At 51.4% G+C, this 17,236-nt stretch overlaps 8 protein-coding genes across 8 annotated transcripts; 4 read left to right on the top strand and 4 right to left on the bottom strand.

Moving 5' to 3' along the window:
* Nucleotides 1–995: 995 nt before the first annotated feature.
* On the bottom strand, nucleotides 996–2,414 carry SNOG_12928 (hypothetical protein). The gene is made up of 3 exons (XM_001803092.1): nucleotides 1,999–2,414; nucleotides 1,882–1,953; nucleotides 996–1,831 (listed from the first exon to the last, which is right to left on the bottom strand). Exons 1-3 carry the CDS (start codon nucleotides 2,064–2,066, stop codon nucleotides 1,066–1,068), a joined length of 906 nt encoding a protein of 301 aa, XP_001803144.1. The 5' UTR covers nucleotides 2,067–2,414; the 3' UTR covers nucleotides 996–1,065.
* A 2,325-nt stretch (nucleotides 2,415–4,739) lies between these two features.
* On the top strand, nucleotides 4,740–5,765 carry SNOG_12927 (hypothetical protein; the record flags this gene model as incomplete). The annotated part of the gene is made up of 4 exons (XM_001803091.1): nucleotides 4,740–4,751; nucleotides 4,929–5,138; nucleotides 5,187–5,283; nucleotides 5,443–5,765. 4 exons carry the CDS (start codon nucleotides 4,740–4,742, stop codon nucleotides 5,763–5,765), a joined length of 642 nt encoding a protein of 213 aa, XP_001803143.1.
* Nucleotides 5,766–6,398: 633 nt separating this feature from the next.
* On the top strand, nucleotides 6,399–7,607 carry SNOG_12925 (hypothetical protein; the record flags this gene model as incomplete). The annotated part of the gene is made up of 5 exons (XM_001803090.1): nucleotides 6,399–6,443; nucleotides 6,542–6,676; nucleotides 6,723–6,909; nucleotides 6,958–7,083; nucleotides 7,180–7,607. 5 exons carry the CDS (start codon nucleotides 6,399–6,401, stop codon nucleotides 7,605–7,607), a joined length of 921 nt encoding a protein of 306 aa, XP_001803142.1.
* A 2,315-nt stretch (nucleotides 7,608–9,922) lies between these two features.
* On the bottom strand, nucleotides 9,923–10,529 carry SNOG_12924 (hypothetical protein; the record flags this gene model as incomplete). Its single annotated transcript, XM_001803089.1, has 2 exons — nucleotides 9,923–10,133; nucleotides 10,264–10,529. The coding sequence occupies 2 exons, from the start codon at nucleotides 10,527–10,529 to the stop codon at nucleotides 9,923–9,925; spliced, it is 477 nt and encodes a 158-aa protein (XP_001803141.1).
* Nucleotides 10,530–10,689: 160 nt separating this feature from the next.
* Nucleotides 10,690–11,888, bottom strand: SNOG_12923 (hypothetical protein; the record flags this gene model as incomplete). The annotated part of the gene is made up of 3 exons (XM_001803088.1): nucleotides 10,690–10,753; nucleotides 10,807–11,451; nucleotides 11,500–11,888. The coding sequence occupies 3 exons, from the start codon at nucleotides 11,886–11,888 to the stop codon at nucleotides 10,690–10,692; spliced, it is 1,098 nt and encodes a 365-aa protein (XP_001803140.1).
* Nucleotides 11,889–11,892: 4 nt separating this feature from the next.
* Nucleotides 11,893–12,330, top strand: SNOG_12922 (hypothetical protein; the record flags this gene model as incomplete). Its single annotated transcript, XM_001803087.1, has 2 exons — nucleotides 11,893–11,907; nucleotides 12,055–12,330. The coding sequence occupies 2 exons, from the start codon at nucleotides 11,893–11,895 to the stop codon at nucleotides 12,328–12,330; spliced, it is 291 nt and encodes a 96-aa protein (XP_001803139.1).
* Nucleotides 12,331–12,388: 58 nt separating this feature from the next.
* Nucleotides 12,389–12,649, top strand: SNOG_12921 (hypothetical protein; the record flags this gene model as incomplete). Its single annotated transcript, XM_001803086.1, has 2 exons — nucleotides 12,389–12,406; nucleotides 12,566–12,649. The coding sequence occupies 2 exons, from the start codon at nucleotides 12,389–12,391 to the stop codon at nucleotides 12,647–12,649; spliced, it is 102 nt and encodes a 33-aa protein (XP_001803138.1).
* A 31-nt stretch (nucleotides 12,650–12,680) lies between these two features.
* SNOG_12920 (hypothetical protein) lies at nucleotides 12,681–13,466 on the bottom strand (the record flags this gene model as incomplete). Its single annotated transcript, XM_001803085.1, has 1 exon — nucleotides 12,681–13,466. The coding sequence occupies one exon, from the start codon at nucleotides 13,464–13,466 to the stop codon at nucleotides 12,681–12,683; it is 786 nt and encodes a 261-aa protein (XP_001803137.1).
* Between the last annotated feature and the right edge of the window lie 3,770 nt (nucleotides 13,467–17,236).

Genomic DNA, 17,236 nt, shown 5'->3' with positions numbered 1-17,236 from the left:
AACTCGCAATGCATTCGTGTGCCATTCAAAAACTCTTCGATTCAATGGACATCTCCCTCTCATTCGCCCCTATCCCACCCCCTCCCATCCACCCCCAGCAAATATGTATACTAGAAATTAGAATATAAGTATATGTAAACGTATAATAATATGTGCTAAACGACAGTAAAAGAAAAAAACGGGAGAATCGTCGTCATCCCATCGTAGAAGGTTTCCCAGTTCATCGTAGCATTTTCCCCACGGGCGTCGTATATCGCGCGCGCCCATACCAGGAAAGAAAGACAAAGTGTGCCCCCAAACCTTGCCTTTGTTGCAAAAGAAAAAAAGCCCACCCCGAAAAAAAGTGAATCTGAAGAAACTCTGCCGAGTGCCGATCAGCCACCTCAAATCGGCACGCGGGAGATCGCTCCTTCCCACGTCAGCAAAGCCCAAATCCCAAACCTCCACAACTCCGCGGCACTCCTAGACAGACGTGCTTCTTAAAACGCCGCCCCAGGCCTCGCCTGCCCCATCGTCTTCGGAAACATCGGACTAGCCAGCGGCGTCTCGATCTCTACAATCGTACTATGCCGTCCCACAATGCGCTTCGCATCAACCGTTTGAATCGGCTGCATCTGCGAGTTGCGGTAGTACGCGTCGTAGAACTCGCTGAGTCGTTGTTCCTGGCCGTTGGGCGCAATGCTGAGGCGTGATGCGTCTTGTGCGGTGGGTGCGAGGCTGAGGCGTGAGTCGGGTTGATAGTAGAGTGCGGAGAGCTGCGCGTTGGGCTGGCTGGGTCGACGGTCGCCATTGTTCATCACCACGGACGTGCCTCTCGAGTCGTCGCTGGAGAATTCGGTCGAAGCAGCTGAAGTCGAGCGGTCTGCATGTTTCTGGTATGCCTGGTATGCGTCGAAGGTGCTCAGTCGCGTCTGGCTGTACAGACTAGCACTGCTATCACGCGTATGAGTCGGTGCCAGCTGTGCGTTCGGCGGCTTAGAAGCTTGAGAGAAAAGTCAGGATAGGAGTTCATCATAGATGCTTCATTAAATGCTAAAAATACAAAAACGCACCAGGGAAAAGTCTCTACCTACTCGGGTGCTCTACCCTTCCGCGGGGTTGATACGACTCTGTTGATGGGGAACGCGACTCTTTGCGCATTGCGGTCGATGGCAGAGTGGGAAGCCGGGATGCTGGAGGCGCGCCTGGCTGGGGAGGGGTAGGTGATTGGAGAGGCGAGTTGTAGTACGAGGCCGCCTGCGAGCGAGCAGGGTCTTGAACATCGTGGTATGTCACCTGAAGGGCGTCGGGCATTGGGATGATGGGAGTTGGTCCGTAGGATTGGGGGTGCAAGTCGGCGGTACGGGGAGAAGAGCTACGAGGTGTGTTGATGCTGTCGCTATCGCCATCATCCGATCCACCGAAAGTAGGAGACGGTTGGCGACTGTGACCAGGCGAAGGGGGGACTTGAAGAGACATGTCGACTGCTCCGTGCTTGCCGGTCAACTCAGCTTCGGATGGTCGTAGCTTCGAGGTTGGAGGAGAGTTGCGTCGGGAGTCGTTCTGGCCCAGGTGCAAGCTCATCACACTCGTGTTGGCAGAGTGTCCTTTCATCAATGGTGAGTTCACACTTCCTCCTACGAGCGTGCTGGTGCTCATAGTGCGCTGTCCAACAACGGATCCGGCCCTCGAAGTGGGGCGTGATTGAGCAACACCGGCATAGAATCCTGCCTCGATGGCCCGAATACCGAAGAGATCTCCTTCATCCTTCTCGCGTTGGTTGAGAGTGAGTTCTACAGTGTCTTCTTTCGGTCCAGCCTCTAGCTCCTCCTTCTTCACCATCTGCTTTAATCTACCAGATTTGTAAGCCAAAGTACTTCGACAAACAACATTAATACTGACTTTCTGCGATCGAAGAAGACCTTGATCAGACCTGCCACAAAGACCAGTACGAGCAGTCCACAAAATACAACACTGTTTTATTAGCTTGGGGTCAAGTCATTGTCATGGAGCCCTCACATGTACTTGTATGCCAGCTGTAGGCTGCCCGAAACCAGTTGCTCGAATTCTGCTTGAGAAGTAGACATCGTATTGGCAGACTGAAGTGAGCCCAGCTCAAATTAAATGTAATGTTCCGTCAAACGTCGTGATCCGTTGGTGTCGAGTATGTATCCACGGGTAGACTGTATGGCAGTTTGCGTCCTGGCGATCCAATGTAGTGAACTGTAAACAGTTCCAATAATTTCTCTCTTGATCCAAGAAGCTGATGTGGGTATTCCAGGTTGGGAAGTCGTAAATAGGCAAAAATGGTTGGAACACGGGGTCGTAATGTAGATGGAGCAAGGCAATATGCTGGTGCTAACGAGAGGACGTGTGAAATATCACACTGCGAGTGAAGACTGTAAAGCAGAAACAACTGGAACAAGGAGTGAGACTTCGGTGCGAGAAGCAAGAGGTAAAAGACCTTGCTTCTAGCAGGCGCGCGCCGCGTGCTTGAGTCTGGCGCCATGCCTATACTCGGCACGTTTACTCTGGATCTAAAAGCGGATGACGGCCTGGATCACGCTGCTAGGACCCGTAGCGAGGCCAGAGTCCAATCAAAGCATTGCAAGCTTTGCACGGTGCTCGAAAAGGAAGACTATTTGGGATGCTTTAGCTCATCTGGTAATGGCCCCGTTTGAGAGCGTGGATCCCGGCCTACCCATGAGAGCGAGCCCTGCTCCTGCGTCGGTGCTGGAAGAATGTGGAAAGTCTGTGTTTGTGTTTCAGAGTTCCCAGGCCAGCACCTGTTCACTCTGTTGCTGTGAGATCTGCTGCTGTGAGACAAACAACGCTCAAGCTGTCGATCAAAGACAATCGTGCTCTCGACCAGCAAGCAAATGCCATTGTCCCAGCAGGAAGGAACAATTGCCACTACCGCCAAAACTGTCTGATGCCATGTTGATGCTGAACAGGCATGATTCGCTCTTCGTCCCGTACTACCCCTGAAGCCGGGCGGGGGCTCCCAGAGGAACAGGAAAAGCGTTAGACCACACAGATCCGGCAGTCCACTATTGGAACCTTGGCAGGGGAAAATATCAGGCGCGTAACCCGAGCAGGTAATGCCAAGTGCAGCGGTTGGATCCTGCACAGCGCTTCTTTCAGCCTGATGGATCTGGCACGGGGATGAGGGTTCATTCTTCGCCTGCGCAAGCCACACGACCCGAGAGCGACCCACCCGCCCACCTGTGGCTTCCCTGCAGCTGGACAATAACGATGAATTCGAAATTGCAAACCCGTGATGGTATCCTCTCTGTTTGTTGCGAGTGTATGAAGTTGATATTGAGTTGCTGAAGGTGACACGGATTTCACGTGCGCCGCCACGCGCATGCGCCGATGGATCTATTGGCAACGTCTGACAGGCATGGCAAGTGTTTCACCGCATTGAAATCGGCAGAACTCCGTCAAAACGAAACTGCAGACGCTCGCTTGCGAGCAAGCGAAATCGGACGTATTCGTATTGAAGCACCGTGCAGCAATCACACCTGGTTGGCCGGATGAGCGGCTAGACCCTGTGCTGGGCGACGGTCGTCAGGTCGCGAGAGCGCAGACTCAACAACTGAGTAATAGAGCTCATCGCCTCCACGACAGTGTACTGCACTGCACCTCCGTGACTACCGAAAAAGCGTCGAACAGCTGCTCTCTTGAGCTATGGATCCATCCCTTTGTTCATAGCAGAATGGCTTGAGCCTAGATCTTGCTGGACATGACCGCCCGTACAGCGTACCGTTGCGCCTTCGACTCAGCGTTTCTCTGGCGGTGGGCATGTCTCCGCTTGCCACGACTCCATCGTCATGCGCGATCCGGCGTGCGCCGAGTCATAGCGACATAGGTGGCGGTCGCTACTCAAGCGAAAAGGAGTTGCTTGCAAACAATCGAAATTGCAATTGTCCAAAACGTCATCTTCGCCCATGCTCGCGGAGACCGATTAGGTTTCCGCACGGGATTTTGTGACTATCGATTGCGAGCTTCTACCCGAGAGACCGTGAAGATGACGGGAAAGGGTGATGATCCCGTGCGCCACGGAACTGGTGACCATCACAGCGCAGATTGTTTGCATGAAGTTAAGTTCCGACCGTCGATCTTGCCTGTCTGATTCGTACCGCTTGGACTATACCACGACTATGCTCTTTTTAACAATTATTGTTTTGCTGAATACCTTGATGATTCGGGGTTGGGTATTCACGTCGCGCTTTGGGCCGGAAAAGGTGTACATAAACTTGCGCAGAAGCACAGTGGGCTTGAAATGGAGCTTCGCGATTAGCTCGTGCCTGGCGGCGCTTGGTGTTGTTTGGAGGCAGCTGAGTTCGCTTCAAACAATATTTCTTAGCACATCGTCCAACGCGATGAGGACGGTGCGCCCATCCCTCGCGCAGAGGATTGCAGCATCGGCACAACTGCGGCCTGCATCGAAGTGGGAGAGCGACTGGCAGAGAAGGCAGTCGCAGTAGAGGTGAGGGGCTTGGGCGCGATGTCACGATCTTTGTCGTCATGAGTCTTTCGCCCCCCACCTTCAACAACCATACATTCTCCCTGCACCAGTCACAATCTGCATTCTGCTAATCTATAGTGCACCACGAAAACAAGATGACTACGTCTACCAATTCGTCCAACAAATCCAAGGTCCTCAAGACCGAGCGATTGGTCAGTTGTCAGCCGGCTTGCGGGTAACAAATGGGGCTAACCAATTCTAGGACACTGCAGATGCCAAATGGATGACCATGAAGAAGTACGTAAGCAGCCAATGCTCCCCACTGCCCAGGCTTACACCTTTCTTCCTGCTTGGGACACGTGACTGATCGCAGTCAGAATCACATACACCGATCCCGAAGGGACCGAACGCACTTGGGAGACGGCAGAGCGCCTCACTCGTCCCAAGGGGAGTGAAATCGATGCTATCGGCGTTGCAGCGATTCTTCACGATCCCCGCGAAGCCAAATGATGAGCCGCGTATCATACTCCAGAAGCAATGGCGAGCTCCCGTTGATCAGACCGTCATCGAGGTCCCCGCTGGCTTGATGGACCCAGGCGAGACACCTGAAGCATGTGCTCTACGTGAGCTAAAGGAAGAGACTGGATATGTGGGCGAGGTGGTGAAGGACAAGTCATTCGACGTGGTCGTCCGGTGATGTTTAATGGTGAGTTTGTTTGTTGATGTTTCCTTGTAGCTCGCTCTGCTCCGCACGATCGTCATGACACTCGCCTACGTTTTGTATGGCTTCATCCAATCTCGGCAGTATGCCTCTGTAAAGCACTGCCTTCATGGTATGCCAAGGCTTCAGGCGATGGAGACCCGCACTGTTCTTCATACTTCAAAGATTGAGTGTACCCCTGACTAGTTGTCCGTTGTACACTACTCGAATGGCACTATCAACGATCTAGAGTCTTCGAAAAATGCCACTTGATTTCTTGTTACTGTCCTAGTCATCGCGTCGATCGCGAACCTCATTTCAATCGGCCGGCGCCGCATTGACAAGGACAGCTTCTCTCCTGACACCAGACAGACCCGGGTTTTATGTAACACAAATTTGCGAATGATACACGTCACGGTTGATCTCTCTCTATCGGAGAACCAAGACCCCAAGCCAGAGCTTGAAGACAGCGAATTCATCGAGACTTTCCACGTACCATTGAACGACCTTTGGGATGTGTGTATGAAGTTTGAAAAGGAAGGTTATGCGATCGATGCAAGAGTTGGCAGTCTGGCTGAAGGAATAGAATATGCCAAGCGCTGGAAATTGTCATGAAGGGATCGTATGCGTTACGAGCACACATGGTTACGACAAACGCGATGACAGGCATGCATTCCAGGCTTTTCTCTAAATAGATTCCCACACCCGATTTACAATTTTCAGCCCAGTTGCGACCATAAGTGTGCTGTTCTACATGTTTTTAAGAAAACTTAGACCCGAGCTGAGTTTCTCATCTTCTGGCCTGTCTATCTACCTGAACGGACGGATTGCTTTTTTGTACTCCTGATACAGTACCGAGAAGACCATCGAGATACGCTACGATCGGGGCGTGTTTTACACATTCCAGGATACCTCCATGCCTGCCCATCGCCTTCTGCGACATTCTAGCGACCTGACTCGCGGTGCCCCACAGGAATACTCGGCTTTGCTACCCTTTATGAGATCGACTTTGGCTCTCACACCTCCAATTATAGTTCTATGGGTCATGTCTTTCGATAATCTGCAGCCCTACCAGTCGCAGGTCTACGTCCAGCATGTTCTTGCGCATCAACCCTTGTAGATTTCGTGAAAAGTAACTGGGAACAACCTTCGACCAACCTCAAACACCTGCCATGGTTCTACACAGTCGAACCGGAAGTGTTTGACCCATAGCTACCTCCAATCCTACGAAGCTACATATCTGCAGCCATGTCCTCGTTCCCGATGTTTCGATCTGTCTCTGTACTTGCGCTGGTACGCTATAAGTATGTCCTCACATCCCAGTACTGCTCAAGGACTCGTGAACCAGCGGGAATGTGTCGCCGTTGCCGCAGCACTGACTTCGCTTTCAGGTAAACCCTGATCTCCCATCTCAGTCTACTAAGGCTTACAATCCTGCAGTGATCATCGTTACACTCCGGGTGTATACTCGTGCTGTTATCGTGCGAAACTTTGGTCATGATGACTATGCTATGCTAGTAGCTCTGGTATGTCAATCATCGCAGCACAAAAGAAACTAGCTTACGCAAGTAGGTGTTGATCATCGGATACTTCGTTGCCATTATCGTGTTGAAAAACAATGGTCTCGGCTTCAGTGGCGAAGTGCTTTCACCAACGCAGATGAGGAACCAAGTGCAGACCACACTTGCCATACAGGTCATTTACTACGTTGTCATAAACACCATCAAGATATCTATACTGTTCTTTTACCTTCGCATCGGTACGTCTATTGCTCATCTTGGCGAAGCAAGACTAATGAGCTAGCCAGCTGCGCGAAAGCGATTAGAAGTACTCAGCAAAGGCACCATTGGCTTCTTAGCAGCGTTCTGTTCCATCTGCATCATCTGCACCCTTTCGCAATGTATCCCTCTCCACAAATTTTGGGACCTGACAGGTACGGCACCAGGGACGTGTAGTATCGACGCCACAGCGCTCTTCTACGGTGAGAAGTACCATCATCCAAACCCCGCATCATACTGATACCACACAGCAACAAGCTCAATCAACATCGCAATCGACATCTGGATCCTTGTGCTCCCGATAACCACTCTCCTCAAAGTCCAACGCCCCACACGCGAAAAAGCCGCTCTAGTCGGCATATTCAGTCTCGGCGTCTTCAGCACCATCGCGTCAATCGTTCGCCTCCACGCAATACGCATATACACCGAGTCCAGCGACCCTTTCTTCGACAGTGTGCCAATCAATCTATGGAGCATGGTTGAAGTCAACGTCGGCATTTTATGCGCTTCGATCCCGTCGCTTAAAGCGCTGTTTTCCTCAAGCCAGCGACAAAGAAGCAAGAACGGTGCCGGGTATCAATATCACAGTCGGGGGAAGAGTGGGGTGCAGGATGACACTGCGGAAAGCGAGTCTGTCAGACTGCATGATGTGCATCATGCACCAACTTCGGAGACCTAATCTTACGAGAAGGTGGTGTGACGAAGGTCATTCAGATTGCAAAACTCCTGTGTAAGTCTACAACAAGTAATGATCGCCACTCGTTTTTCCAGAACTGGTCGAGAAGATTCGCCGATACGTGACCGAAACGGACAACAGACTCGCCCAGAGTTTGATGTCGTGTGGGTCGGGATGTGGTGCATTCAACGGTCAGACATGGGTGTTGGTGAGGCTAAGCTGCAATCGGGCCGTTCCCCGCATTGCGGCAATCGCAGGGATGTCGGCTTTGTCGTGTTGTTTATTTACCTGGATGAATGGACGGACGGATTGTTTTAATTTATGGTACTGTAAACACCGCAAGTCCTAGGCTGCAAAATCGTTTTTCACGACTCAGTTGGAGGATTCATGCATGCAAATTAAATGCTGTACTAGGACGATGGTTCAATGTCGGTTGGAGAGAACTTGCATATGCACGAGGACAGAAGGGGTGCGTGATTGTCAACGGTCGCTTGCAGGATGACGCGCAGCTCGTGTGTGAGGTAAGTGGTAGATCGGCGAGCGTAGTTACGGAGCAGATATCGACAAAGAGGAGGGATGGGCGTGTCTTCGGGGAAAAGAGGAGGGAAGATAGGAGGTTGAAATGCGCGATGTATCGGTGCATGAGTTGCGCTGCTGACTCCGATGAAATTTAGAAGCTAGAGTTTGGATTATGTACCAGTGAGTCTCTCGCAGCTAGTAAACTGCAAGTCCGTTATCGGCATTATGATATGAATTCCGCCGCATCACCTGATGCTTTGTTCCCTAAAACCGGAAACGATCTGGGAGAGCTCCAAAATACCCGTCTAACCTTGCATCTGTGTCTCTGGCTCCAGAAAAAAAAGGGATGGCATTCCATGACGATGTTAGACCGAGCAGTGTGGAGTACCTTGTTTTCGATTGTCATGTCTTAATGGTTACATTCAAGCCTTCATGAACTTGGTGGAGTCATCTAAAGTATTGGACTCCAAGTCTCTGTACTTTGGCCACCGAGTACGTCAGATTGCGAACTTCAAAGCAGTATGATATAGCGATTACACATTAGAATTCATTAGTGCTATCCCTTAACCGACTGCTTGCATCTCGAAAGCAGAAGTACGAGAAGTTGTTTTGACAAGGTTCGACGAATCAAAGATTGTGAAATGCGGCCGTATGAGCTGGATGTATTGCTGTACAAATCATGAGTTCGAACACCGTAAACCTTGCCACAGCAGCAGCCATAAACCTATTTATACATACAATCCTCTCCTCTTTCTCTTCTTCTCAATCACACCTGGGTTTTGGATCCGCCAAATTTTGTGATTGACGCACACATGACCTGCTCCATTCAAACGAGACGGATGTTATTGGCATGTGTAGCTTGCGCTGTCTTTTCTGTCCGATAGTGGACTACAAAATGAGATTGCATCATCGTATGAGGGAGACTTTTGAATTAGCAATGATATGAGCGGCTCTAACCCTTGATACCTCCAAATGTCTAAGACAATGTCTGGATTTGAACGCCGAACGAAAATGCTACAACACCCATCATGCATGTAAGAGGCTTCTCATCTCGAAGTTGAGAATTCCTTGAGGCACCGTACCCACTCGTACCTTGACCTTTTTTCTGAATATTTCCAAAATGAATGAAGGCAGTTGACATGTTCCCTTCCATCAATTTTGGGCTGTGTGTGTGTGTGTGTGTGTGTGTGTGTGTGCGTGTGTGTGTGTGTGTGTGTGTGTGTGCGTGTGTGTGTGTGTGTGTGTTTTGTCTTCCGGCCCACAACAGTTGCGTTTGCAAAATGCATCAAAACTGAGACTTAATGCAGTCAATGTCTCTTCTTTGGTCGTAACTTTGACAACACCTGTCTTCGGTTGCCATGTCTCTCTGAGGGTTCGTGCACTATATCCCCGTCTATGTGTATTATGCTCAGCAATAAAATTCGACCATACAATTTGCATGATTCAAAATATGCAGTTGCAGCTACGTGTCGCATGAGGGCTCTAGCAGTTTTCTACAAAAGAGAGAGGATTACGTGACCATGCGCGCTCTCTTGCATTCGTCCAATCATGTATGTAGCAGTGTCCAATCTTGAAGGATCACTTCTGCGCTCTTTGCTAGTGACTTATTGTTGTGAAATGTTCGTGGAGTCTTGAGTCCGAAGTAAAATACTGCATAGCATAGGCTCTCATTCCGCTCTAAATTAGTGACCGTAGCCATAAAAAACATTCCAGCTCATCCTGCAAGTACCTGCCATCATCCCTCCGTCGTCCTCTCCTTCCCCTCCTTCACTATCCCTTCTAACTCACCCACCAACTCCTCAAACTTCTTCATCACCGCCTCCGTCCCCATCGTTTCTTCCGACACCAGACTCGTAACCATCTCCATCGATGGCAGACTCCCACTCAACCCTCCATGCGACATCCCCCTCGTCGACGCAGGAATCATCGTCCGACTCACAGGTATCCTGACCGGGGCAGCCGTAGCCTGCGGTCCATTTGACGTCGCCGCCGCCGCGGGACTCGCCGTAACTGTGACCGTATCGTACATGAACTTATGTCTCCAATCCTTCAACCCCGGATTCCACACACTCCCATTAAGTTTACTCCTCACCTCCCCGGGCGTATATACCGGGCCGCGGATTATCCCAACACCTGATACAATAACCACGCGACCGTCACACTCGTCGCGTTTGGGTGCACAAACGGCCAACTCGCCACGAGACCGATTTTCCGCTTAACACCATACTCCGTGTACGGCCAGTCTCTGGGCACTTGGGATAAGTACTCTGTTGGAATCGGTCCGTCGGACGACAAGACGGTTTGCCACCACGGACTCGCCGGCCCGTCCGTGGCGCGATTCATGCCGTCGATCCACATGAATTCGTCGCGGAGGGAGGGCACGAGCGCGGTGATTTGCACAGGCATGTTAGTAAACAATGTAGGTGCATCGAATCCCGCCATGAAGCTGAGCAAGTGGTCGAGCAGGTCGTATAAGCTGGGATGGTCGGTGTGGCAGAAATCATGTACTTTCCAGATGAAGTTTTGCGCCGGCGTGTTGGGTGTTTCGGTGTCGATACCGACGTTTTCAAAACATTGGAGGCAGGCATACATGGGTGTGTCGGGGGCCGGCGAGACCTTCGAAGATTATGCTGCTTGGTGTTAGTTTGGTTGGATATGTGTGGGGGGAAGGGGAGGGACGGACTCTTTGTATCCGCTGTCCTCGCAGAAGTGGGATTGGAAGACGTGGCTTTGGTCGCTGGTGCCGTTTTGGCCGCGTTGGTTGGGGTCTTTCATGTCGCCGCTAAATTTGTAGGCGCTGGCTATGTCGGTGACGAATTGGGCGCAGGACTCCGAGACCCAGCAAGCTGCCAGTGTTGGTGTTGGGTCTGGTGGCGATGGAGTCCCCGTCCGCTTTACACTGGTTCGAGTCGTGGAAGATAGTGTGGAGGGCGGTGTGGAAGATGGCGTGGGAGACGGTGTGGGAGACGGCGTGGAGGATGGCGTGAGAGTAGTCGATAGCATAGGAGTAGCAGAGGATGGCATAATTGTAGGGTCATTCATTCCGCTTGTCCAAGTGAACTTGTCACCAACTTTACCGGGTATATCGGTCATCTCTAGACGCCCGCCACTGAACGAGTCTGGCGCTCTCCCCGCTCGCATAAAGAGCGTCAACAAGTTCAGAACTTCGTACTCATTCGGCCATTTGGTGTGGCAGACGTTCCATACTTTCCACTTGAATGTCATTGCAGGGCTCTGCGGGTCTTTGACCTCCAGGCCCCCATTGGCGAGGCAAAAGAGACATGCATCAAGACCTTGAGATGAAGCACTCAGTTCCTCGAATTTAATGCTGTGTCTTGATCAGCGGGACTCATGCATAGGAATGGGGACTGCTGACTCGCTGTACTTGCGATTGACGCATAGCTCTTTCTGGAAAATAGTACTTTGGAAGCGTTCTTTGCTCCCGTCTCCTGGGCTGGGTTCAACCAGCTTTCCACCGGCGACGTAAGCTGCGTTGAAGCTATAGACGATTGCCATACACTCGTTGCTCCAGCAGGTCATGGAGGTTGCCTGCGGTGGTGCTATCTTACTGTTCCGCGCAGACTCTGTCGATGCCCAGTTGGCATTAACAGACGTTGAAGGAACATTCGACCGAGCAGAGGGTGGAGGTCCGTCATGCAAGAACCGGGAAAGCGTTGTCGCAGCGTTATCTGACAGAGACGCCCCATGTACCACCAAGCCCAGGAAACACACTATGGCCGCTGTTGATGCGGAGAGGTAATGCATCGTGATGATGGTGCTGAAGGTATGTAGGCAAGCCCCGGTGTCTGTAGTTTCCAGGCGCGATGATGTGCTGTTAAGAAATCAGGAGAGGGATTTTTGAAGTCGCTGCAGGATACGCCTGTTTAAAAGCGATACTCCACACCAACTTAGGTCCTCTTGAACGATGCAGCACCCGAGTGTATATGTTCACGTCGTTGGGCGTCGTCGTTCACAGACGACACGAGACACCTACTGCGTTCCCGTGAAGCGCGAACATGCTGTTCACTCACATTACAAACACCGCACTACAAACACTGCACCCAATCTCGACGTAACTCCTGTAGCCCCACTGTATGGCTCCTCTTCGCGTTCGCAAGGTGACATCAGCATTCCGAAATCCAGCGCAGGTCGTGGGAGAAGGAATGAGAAAGAGCGTAGCTCGTATCGCACCACATTGCGCGCATGATTACCAAATGCAGTTGTTATTAGATACATATATAATGCTGAATACTCTCCGCATCATCATGAGTAATCTGAGACATGTAAGTAAGCATCGAGGTCTGCAAGGCGCAAGACCGGCGAAGATGAAAGTGCCGTTGAGAAGAAGCAGGAAGCGTGATTACCGAATAAGCCCTAATGCAATATGAAAAGATGCCGAAGCAAACAGATAGTAACAGAAATACCAATATTGATGTTCGAAGGAAAAGAAGAAGCAGAAAGATCGGCAGACGCGCCAAAAATGCCCAGAAAAAGCAGACGCAAAAACAGACCATGGAGAGACATGAAGACAAGACGGCGCGTGCTTGTGTTATCGTATCAGAAAATCTCTAAACCTTCAAAACCTACGCATAGGTTCCTGTTCCCAAACGCGTTTCCGCCATTCCTCTGATCATACGTACTGAACCCAAAATTCGCCGGCCGACTCGCATACACGCCCACGCGCACGGCCTTGTCCTCAACGCCCCAGAAGAACCAAGTGATTTCGCGCAGCTTCTTCCATCCATGAGCTCCGTCCTCGTACCAAAGCCACAGCGCGCATCCGATGCGTTCAAGTTTGACGCGCAGATCTGAGCGGTTCGCGTGATGTGAGGAAAGCGGAGAAAGGGCCCAGTCTGCGCCTTCGCTTGTAGCTACGACGGAGGTCGCGTGGCATGTGTTGTTGGAGAATTCGAGGCCGACCTTGACCCATTTGGCTGGGGGCACGGGCTGGAAGTATGGCGGCGGGGGGCTGCTTCGTCCTCGAGATTGTGTTTGCGAATTCGACGGGTCGTCGCTATCTTCGTCTAGGGAAAGCGAGATAACGCTCGGGGGTTCCAGGTCGGGCGCGGGCGTGGTCATTCTTCCTGGCGGTGAGCCGGCAAAGATGACGAGCCCACCCTGATCCCATTCGATTTTCCAATCTGCTGACACTGTCACTTCGGCGGATCGGAACGGGTCGCGCAGCGCCGTGTAGAGGATCGGGGCAGTCGATGTGTCTCGTGAGGGTGGCTTTCTCCACAGATCGGTGTTTGGCGGCGCGGCAATGGTGAATGAGTCCATACATTGTGGAACGACGTCGTGGGCAATGTTCAATGGCATGAACGAGGAGCTGGCGGGTGGCATGGTCTCCGAATCGCAGTCTTCGCTGACGGGTTTCGCGATTATGGTTTTGCTGGAGAATCAGCTGCCAGAGCTCTATTTGCTTTTGCTGTCGAAGCTTTCGCGTCCGGCTCGTGTATATATGTAGTAGATTCCGCCAGCGCCCGGCAAAGTACCCCCGCTGCGAAAAGCTGGCGAGATGTGTGCTGGGTATTGTCTAGTCTCGTGCAACCTGGAGTCGAAAGGTCATTCGCTTCGTGGGTGAGAGTTGTTGCAAGGATCCCCAACGGCGCATGTAAGCTCCAAGCTGACACGGGCAAATTAGGGCACCACACCAGATCTGCAAAGAGGATCGTGAGCTCGCGCAAATCTGTTTAAGCCTGTTCCGTCGTCAGCATGTACGCTCGCGCTTAAAGGCCCACGATGCAGGTGCCGAGAACGCCTGTTTTCAATCGACGAATGCTGTTTCGAGTAACTATCCGCATTCCGCGCCTTTTTATGCGCGCGGCTACGCTGCTTACTTTGACCTGGGGCGAAGCGGCGTGGCTTACCCGAGTCTTGAAAGATGACGGTTGCAGAGCTGCTATGCCTCGACGCCGGAACTCGATCAAATCAGCAGGCGAAAGTGTGCAAGCGGCGCTGCAAACGCGTCGAGCACTAGAACGTGTGCCTGCGCGCTTGCACGATATAAATACTGGTCGGGGCGGAAACGACAGTGCGGACCTTGGCTTTGCGTGCATGGCCGCGAAGCCCTGAGCTGAGGTGCTTCCCGCCACGCTGGGGGACAGCAGCTATGCGTCCCCATCACGAAACGGAGGGCGATCTTGTCGCTCCATCGTGCGGCCTTATCCTGGCGGGGTCATGAGATGGCGAGAGTATATTTGTCGATGGTGAGGCAACGCGCCTAGCAGGGCAGAGTGAGGTGCAGACGGTGGAATGGTCTAGGTATCTGTCGGGATGCTGCCGCTCTCCGCGCTACGTGGAGGAATGGCCCCGTCGTCTAGCCCACGGCCCTCGAGGAGATGCAGGTGGCTCGTCCTTTCGGGCGCTGTGCAGATGCAGTGCGTTGCAGCAATGATGAGTTGTCGTCGTGGAACGAGGCAAGCCAGACATGTCGTGCAGATTTTGCAAGCATTTCCTGCAAGCAAGCGTAACAGCGAGCAATTCATTGGAGGACACGTCTGTTGTCGCAATTACGTAGTGTCGTCAGCCCAAATAGGCAAGTTTTGAGGGACCCCATTGCAGAGCATTAATTCGACAGGCAATCAAGAGATTCAAAATCGCCCGTCTGACAACGCAGAGAGACGAAACCTCAACAGTTTGAACAAGACTTGGTGTCTTTCTCGCGAGACCATATGCAAATGTCTAGGGTGTGGTGCGCGAAAGGTCAAACTTTGTTACATCGCAGGCGGATGTGGCTTTCGGGAGCATCTCCTACTGAGTAGAGATGCTACGCTCTCCTAACCTCGTGTAACACAGGTCACTCGCATCTCGGAGCTGCACAAGGAGTTGAGCGCAATTGGCATTCCGCGGGCACATACTCAGGCAGCATCCTCTCTGTCAGGTCTTCGCATTATTGGTATCGTATTTGTTTTGTACGTGGAATATCAAGCAGCTACCCACCGCATCGTCTAACATGTTGATCCCTAGCGTAAAGGATTTTTGATACTTGATTAGGTCAAGAGCCATTGTGTTGGTCTCGGCCCTGACTGAGCTAAATGACACGATGGCATGCAGGTCGAGACTCAAGTGTTCCCGTCGCATTGCGCAGCACGCTCACGAACGCCGAGAGTCAACCTTCGTGTCATTACTTTGTAATTGTTCAAAAGGACCATTCTTTCGTCGCCATCAGGATGCATTCAAGTTGAGATGCCATGCCAAGCTTGCTTGTCGCGTACTCGTTCTTGTGAAGGAAGAAAGCCATGATCGGGTGTTGGTATTGCAGCGGTCTAGCATCTGGGGCGCAACGATCATGTATGCTGCCGACCATACTAATGCATCATTCAAATACTGTGTGATCGAACTGCTGCGGATTCAGTCACTCATAAAAACGATGTGACATAGTGTTGACCACTTCGGCAAGTCGTCTTACACAGCAGAAAAAGCATGCGTGAACGGGTACACCACGTTGCCTAGCGATCCACAATTGCCCAAAGTATTACTTTAGTACTGCTGTGCCATAGAGTTGATGATTAAATGCGCATATCCAGAGCTAGTCGAATAAGCTCCCTGGTTCGCGTACCAAGTTGAGCGACAGATAGACGTTCGTTTGACGATGCGAGATGAAGCAACAGACTGACGATCTCTGGGACAGACGCAGACCATACCCAGAGCCAAGGTAGTCGGGAATACTCCCCAATGTTGGTTCAAGGTGATCAGGACGCCTTTTAGGCACGAGCCTAGGAATCATTCTTGCCCATCGCAGCCATGATCCACTCATCACATTTTGTAGAGACTGTCTTTTGAAGCTTTGCATGTAGCCACGGTACATTGCACTGTTCGCTTCGCGGTTCCGAGAATTCAATAGTGTGGGTAGTACAACAGTGGGTAGCCCTTTTCGTGCAGACAGCACGACTTTCCACTTACGAAAGAATTAAAGACATTCTTTTGGGAGTGGATTCGCGCAAGTGCAGATGGAACTGACTCTGCATCTACCAGTAGGTTCGCTGTAGATGAAACATGTAGGCGGTTTATTGCACCTGATTACCTCCGGCCGGCCTTGGTATTAGTGCTCCAGTGAAGCCGCCGCCTCAAAACAACGACCATGTATGATCTTTCGGATTAGGCAAGTTCCGTTGAAACTGACACGATGAAATTGACCGAGACACAGTCAGGTTCATGGCCAGACACGGTAGCTAGTATGAGGAAAGCGGGATGAGGCGATGTATCGTCTTAAAGAAGGACCGACTGCGGGAGAAAAAAGCGGAGGGACCCATGCGAAAGTCAGGCCGTCTCTAGAGAGTCATGTACATATTTCACATGTCTACGCATGCTTGCGGTAATCCTTGAAGGCTGTTTGTTCCTGATACGCATCAATTGCGTAGAATCGTCATTTTGAAGTGTGTGAACACGATGGCATCATCTCATAATCGCATACCTCTCAAGCGATGACCACAGAGTTTTGTACGAGTATCGACATGCTGGCGAGGATCGTTTGAGTGGGTACTGCAACGTTCGGTTCTTTGCTTGATACGTAAGGTGGGGTCTGTACCGCGATTTGTGGGACACGTAGTACTTCGAGGCAAGTGATCGACACAAGTCGTACGATGTAGTACACGGATTCCAATAGGCTGTGGTGTGTGAAATTCATAGAGAAGATGGATAAATCATAATAGACGCTGAAGCATGGAAGGCCCATGTAATTGCAGATTTTCACTCAGCCTAGCCACTTGCCTCGTGGGTCGGGCAGGACTCATGGACAGCTGTTCAATGAAACGTCAAACGACCAGTTAAAAGGGAAAAATGTCTTCGCGACGTCAAGCGGAGATTGGGCGCAACCACTTGTGTTCGCCCATTGAGCTGCTCTGGTGATGTGACAGTCTAAGCGTGTTTTAACAGGGCAAGAACTCCGAGTATAGTTCTTCGGGTTCTGCTATAGCCTGGGCAGATCAAGACTGCCGATATTCCCCACTCATTCTGGCGACGAATGACCAGATGAACGAATCCTGGTCTGACAGATGATAAAATCCCCGAGCCGAGATTTAAATTGATTGCACGGTCGTTGAAGTAGAGGAAGGAACCGAAACGCACTGGCATATACGATTGGCATCCGAATCAACCGTTTCCAGGCTCTC

The sequence above is a fragment of the Parastagonospora nodorum genome, assembly GCF_000146915.1.
Source record: "Parastagonospora nodorum SN15 chromosome Unknown scaffold_24, whole genome shotgun sequence".
Taxonomy (NCBI): Eukaryota; Fungi; Ascomycota; class Dothideomycetes; order Pleosporales; family Phaeosphaeriaceae; genus Parastagonospora; species Parastagonospora nodorum.
Note: the sequence above shows the minus strand (reverse complement) of the source record. Positions and strands in the feature narration are given on the sequence as shown.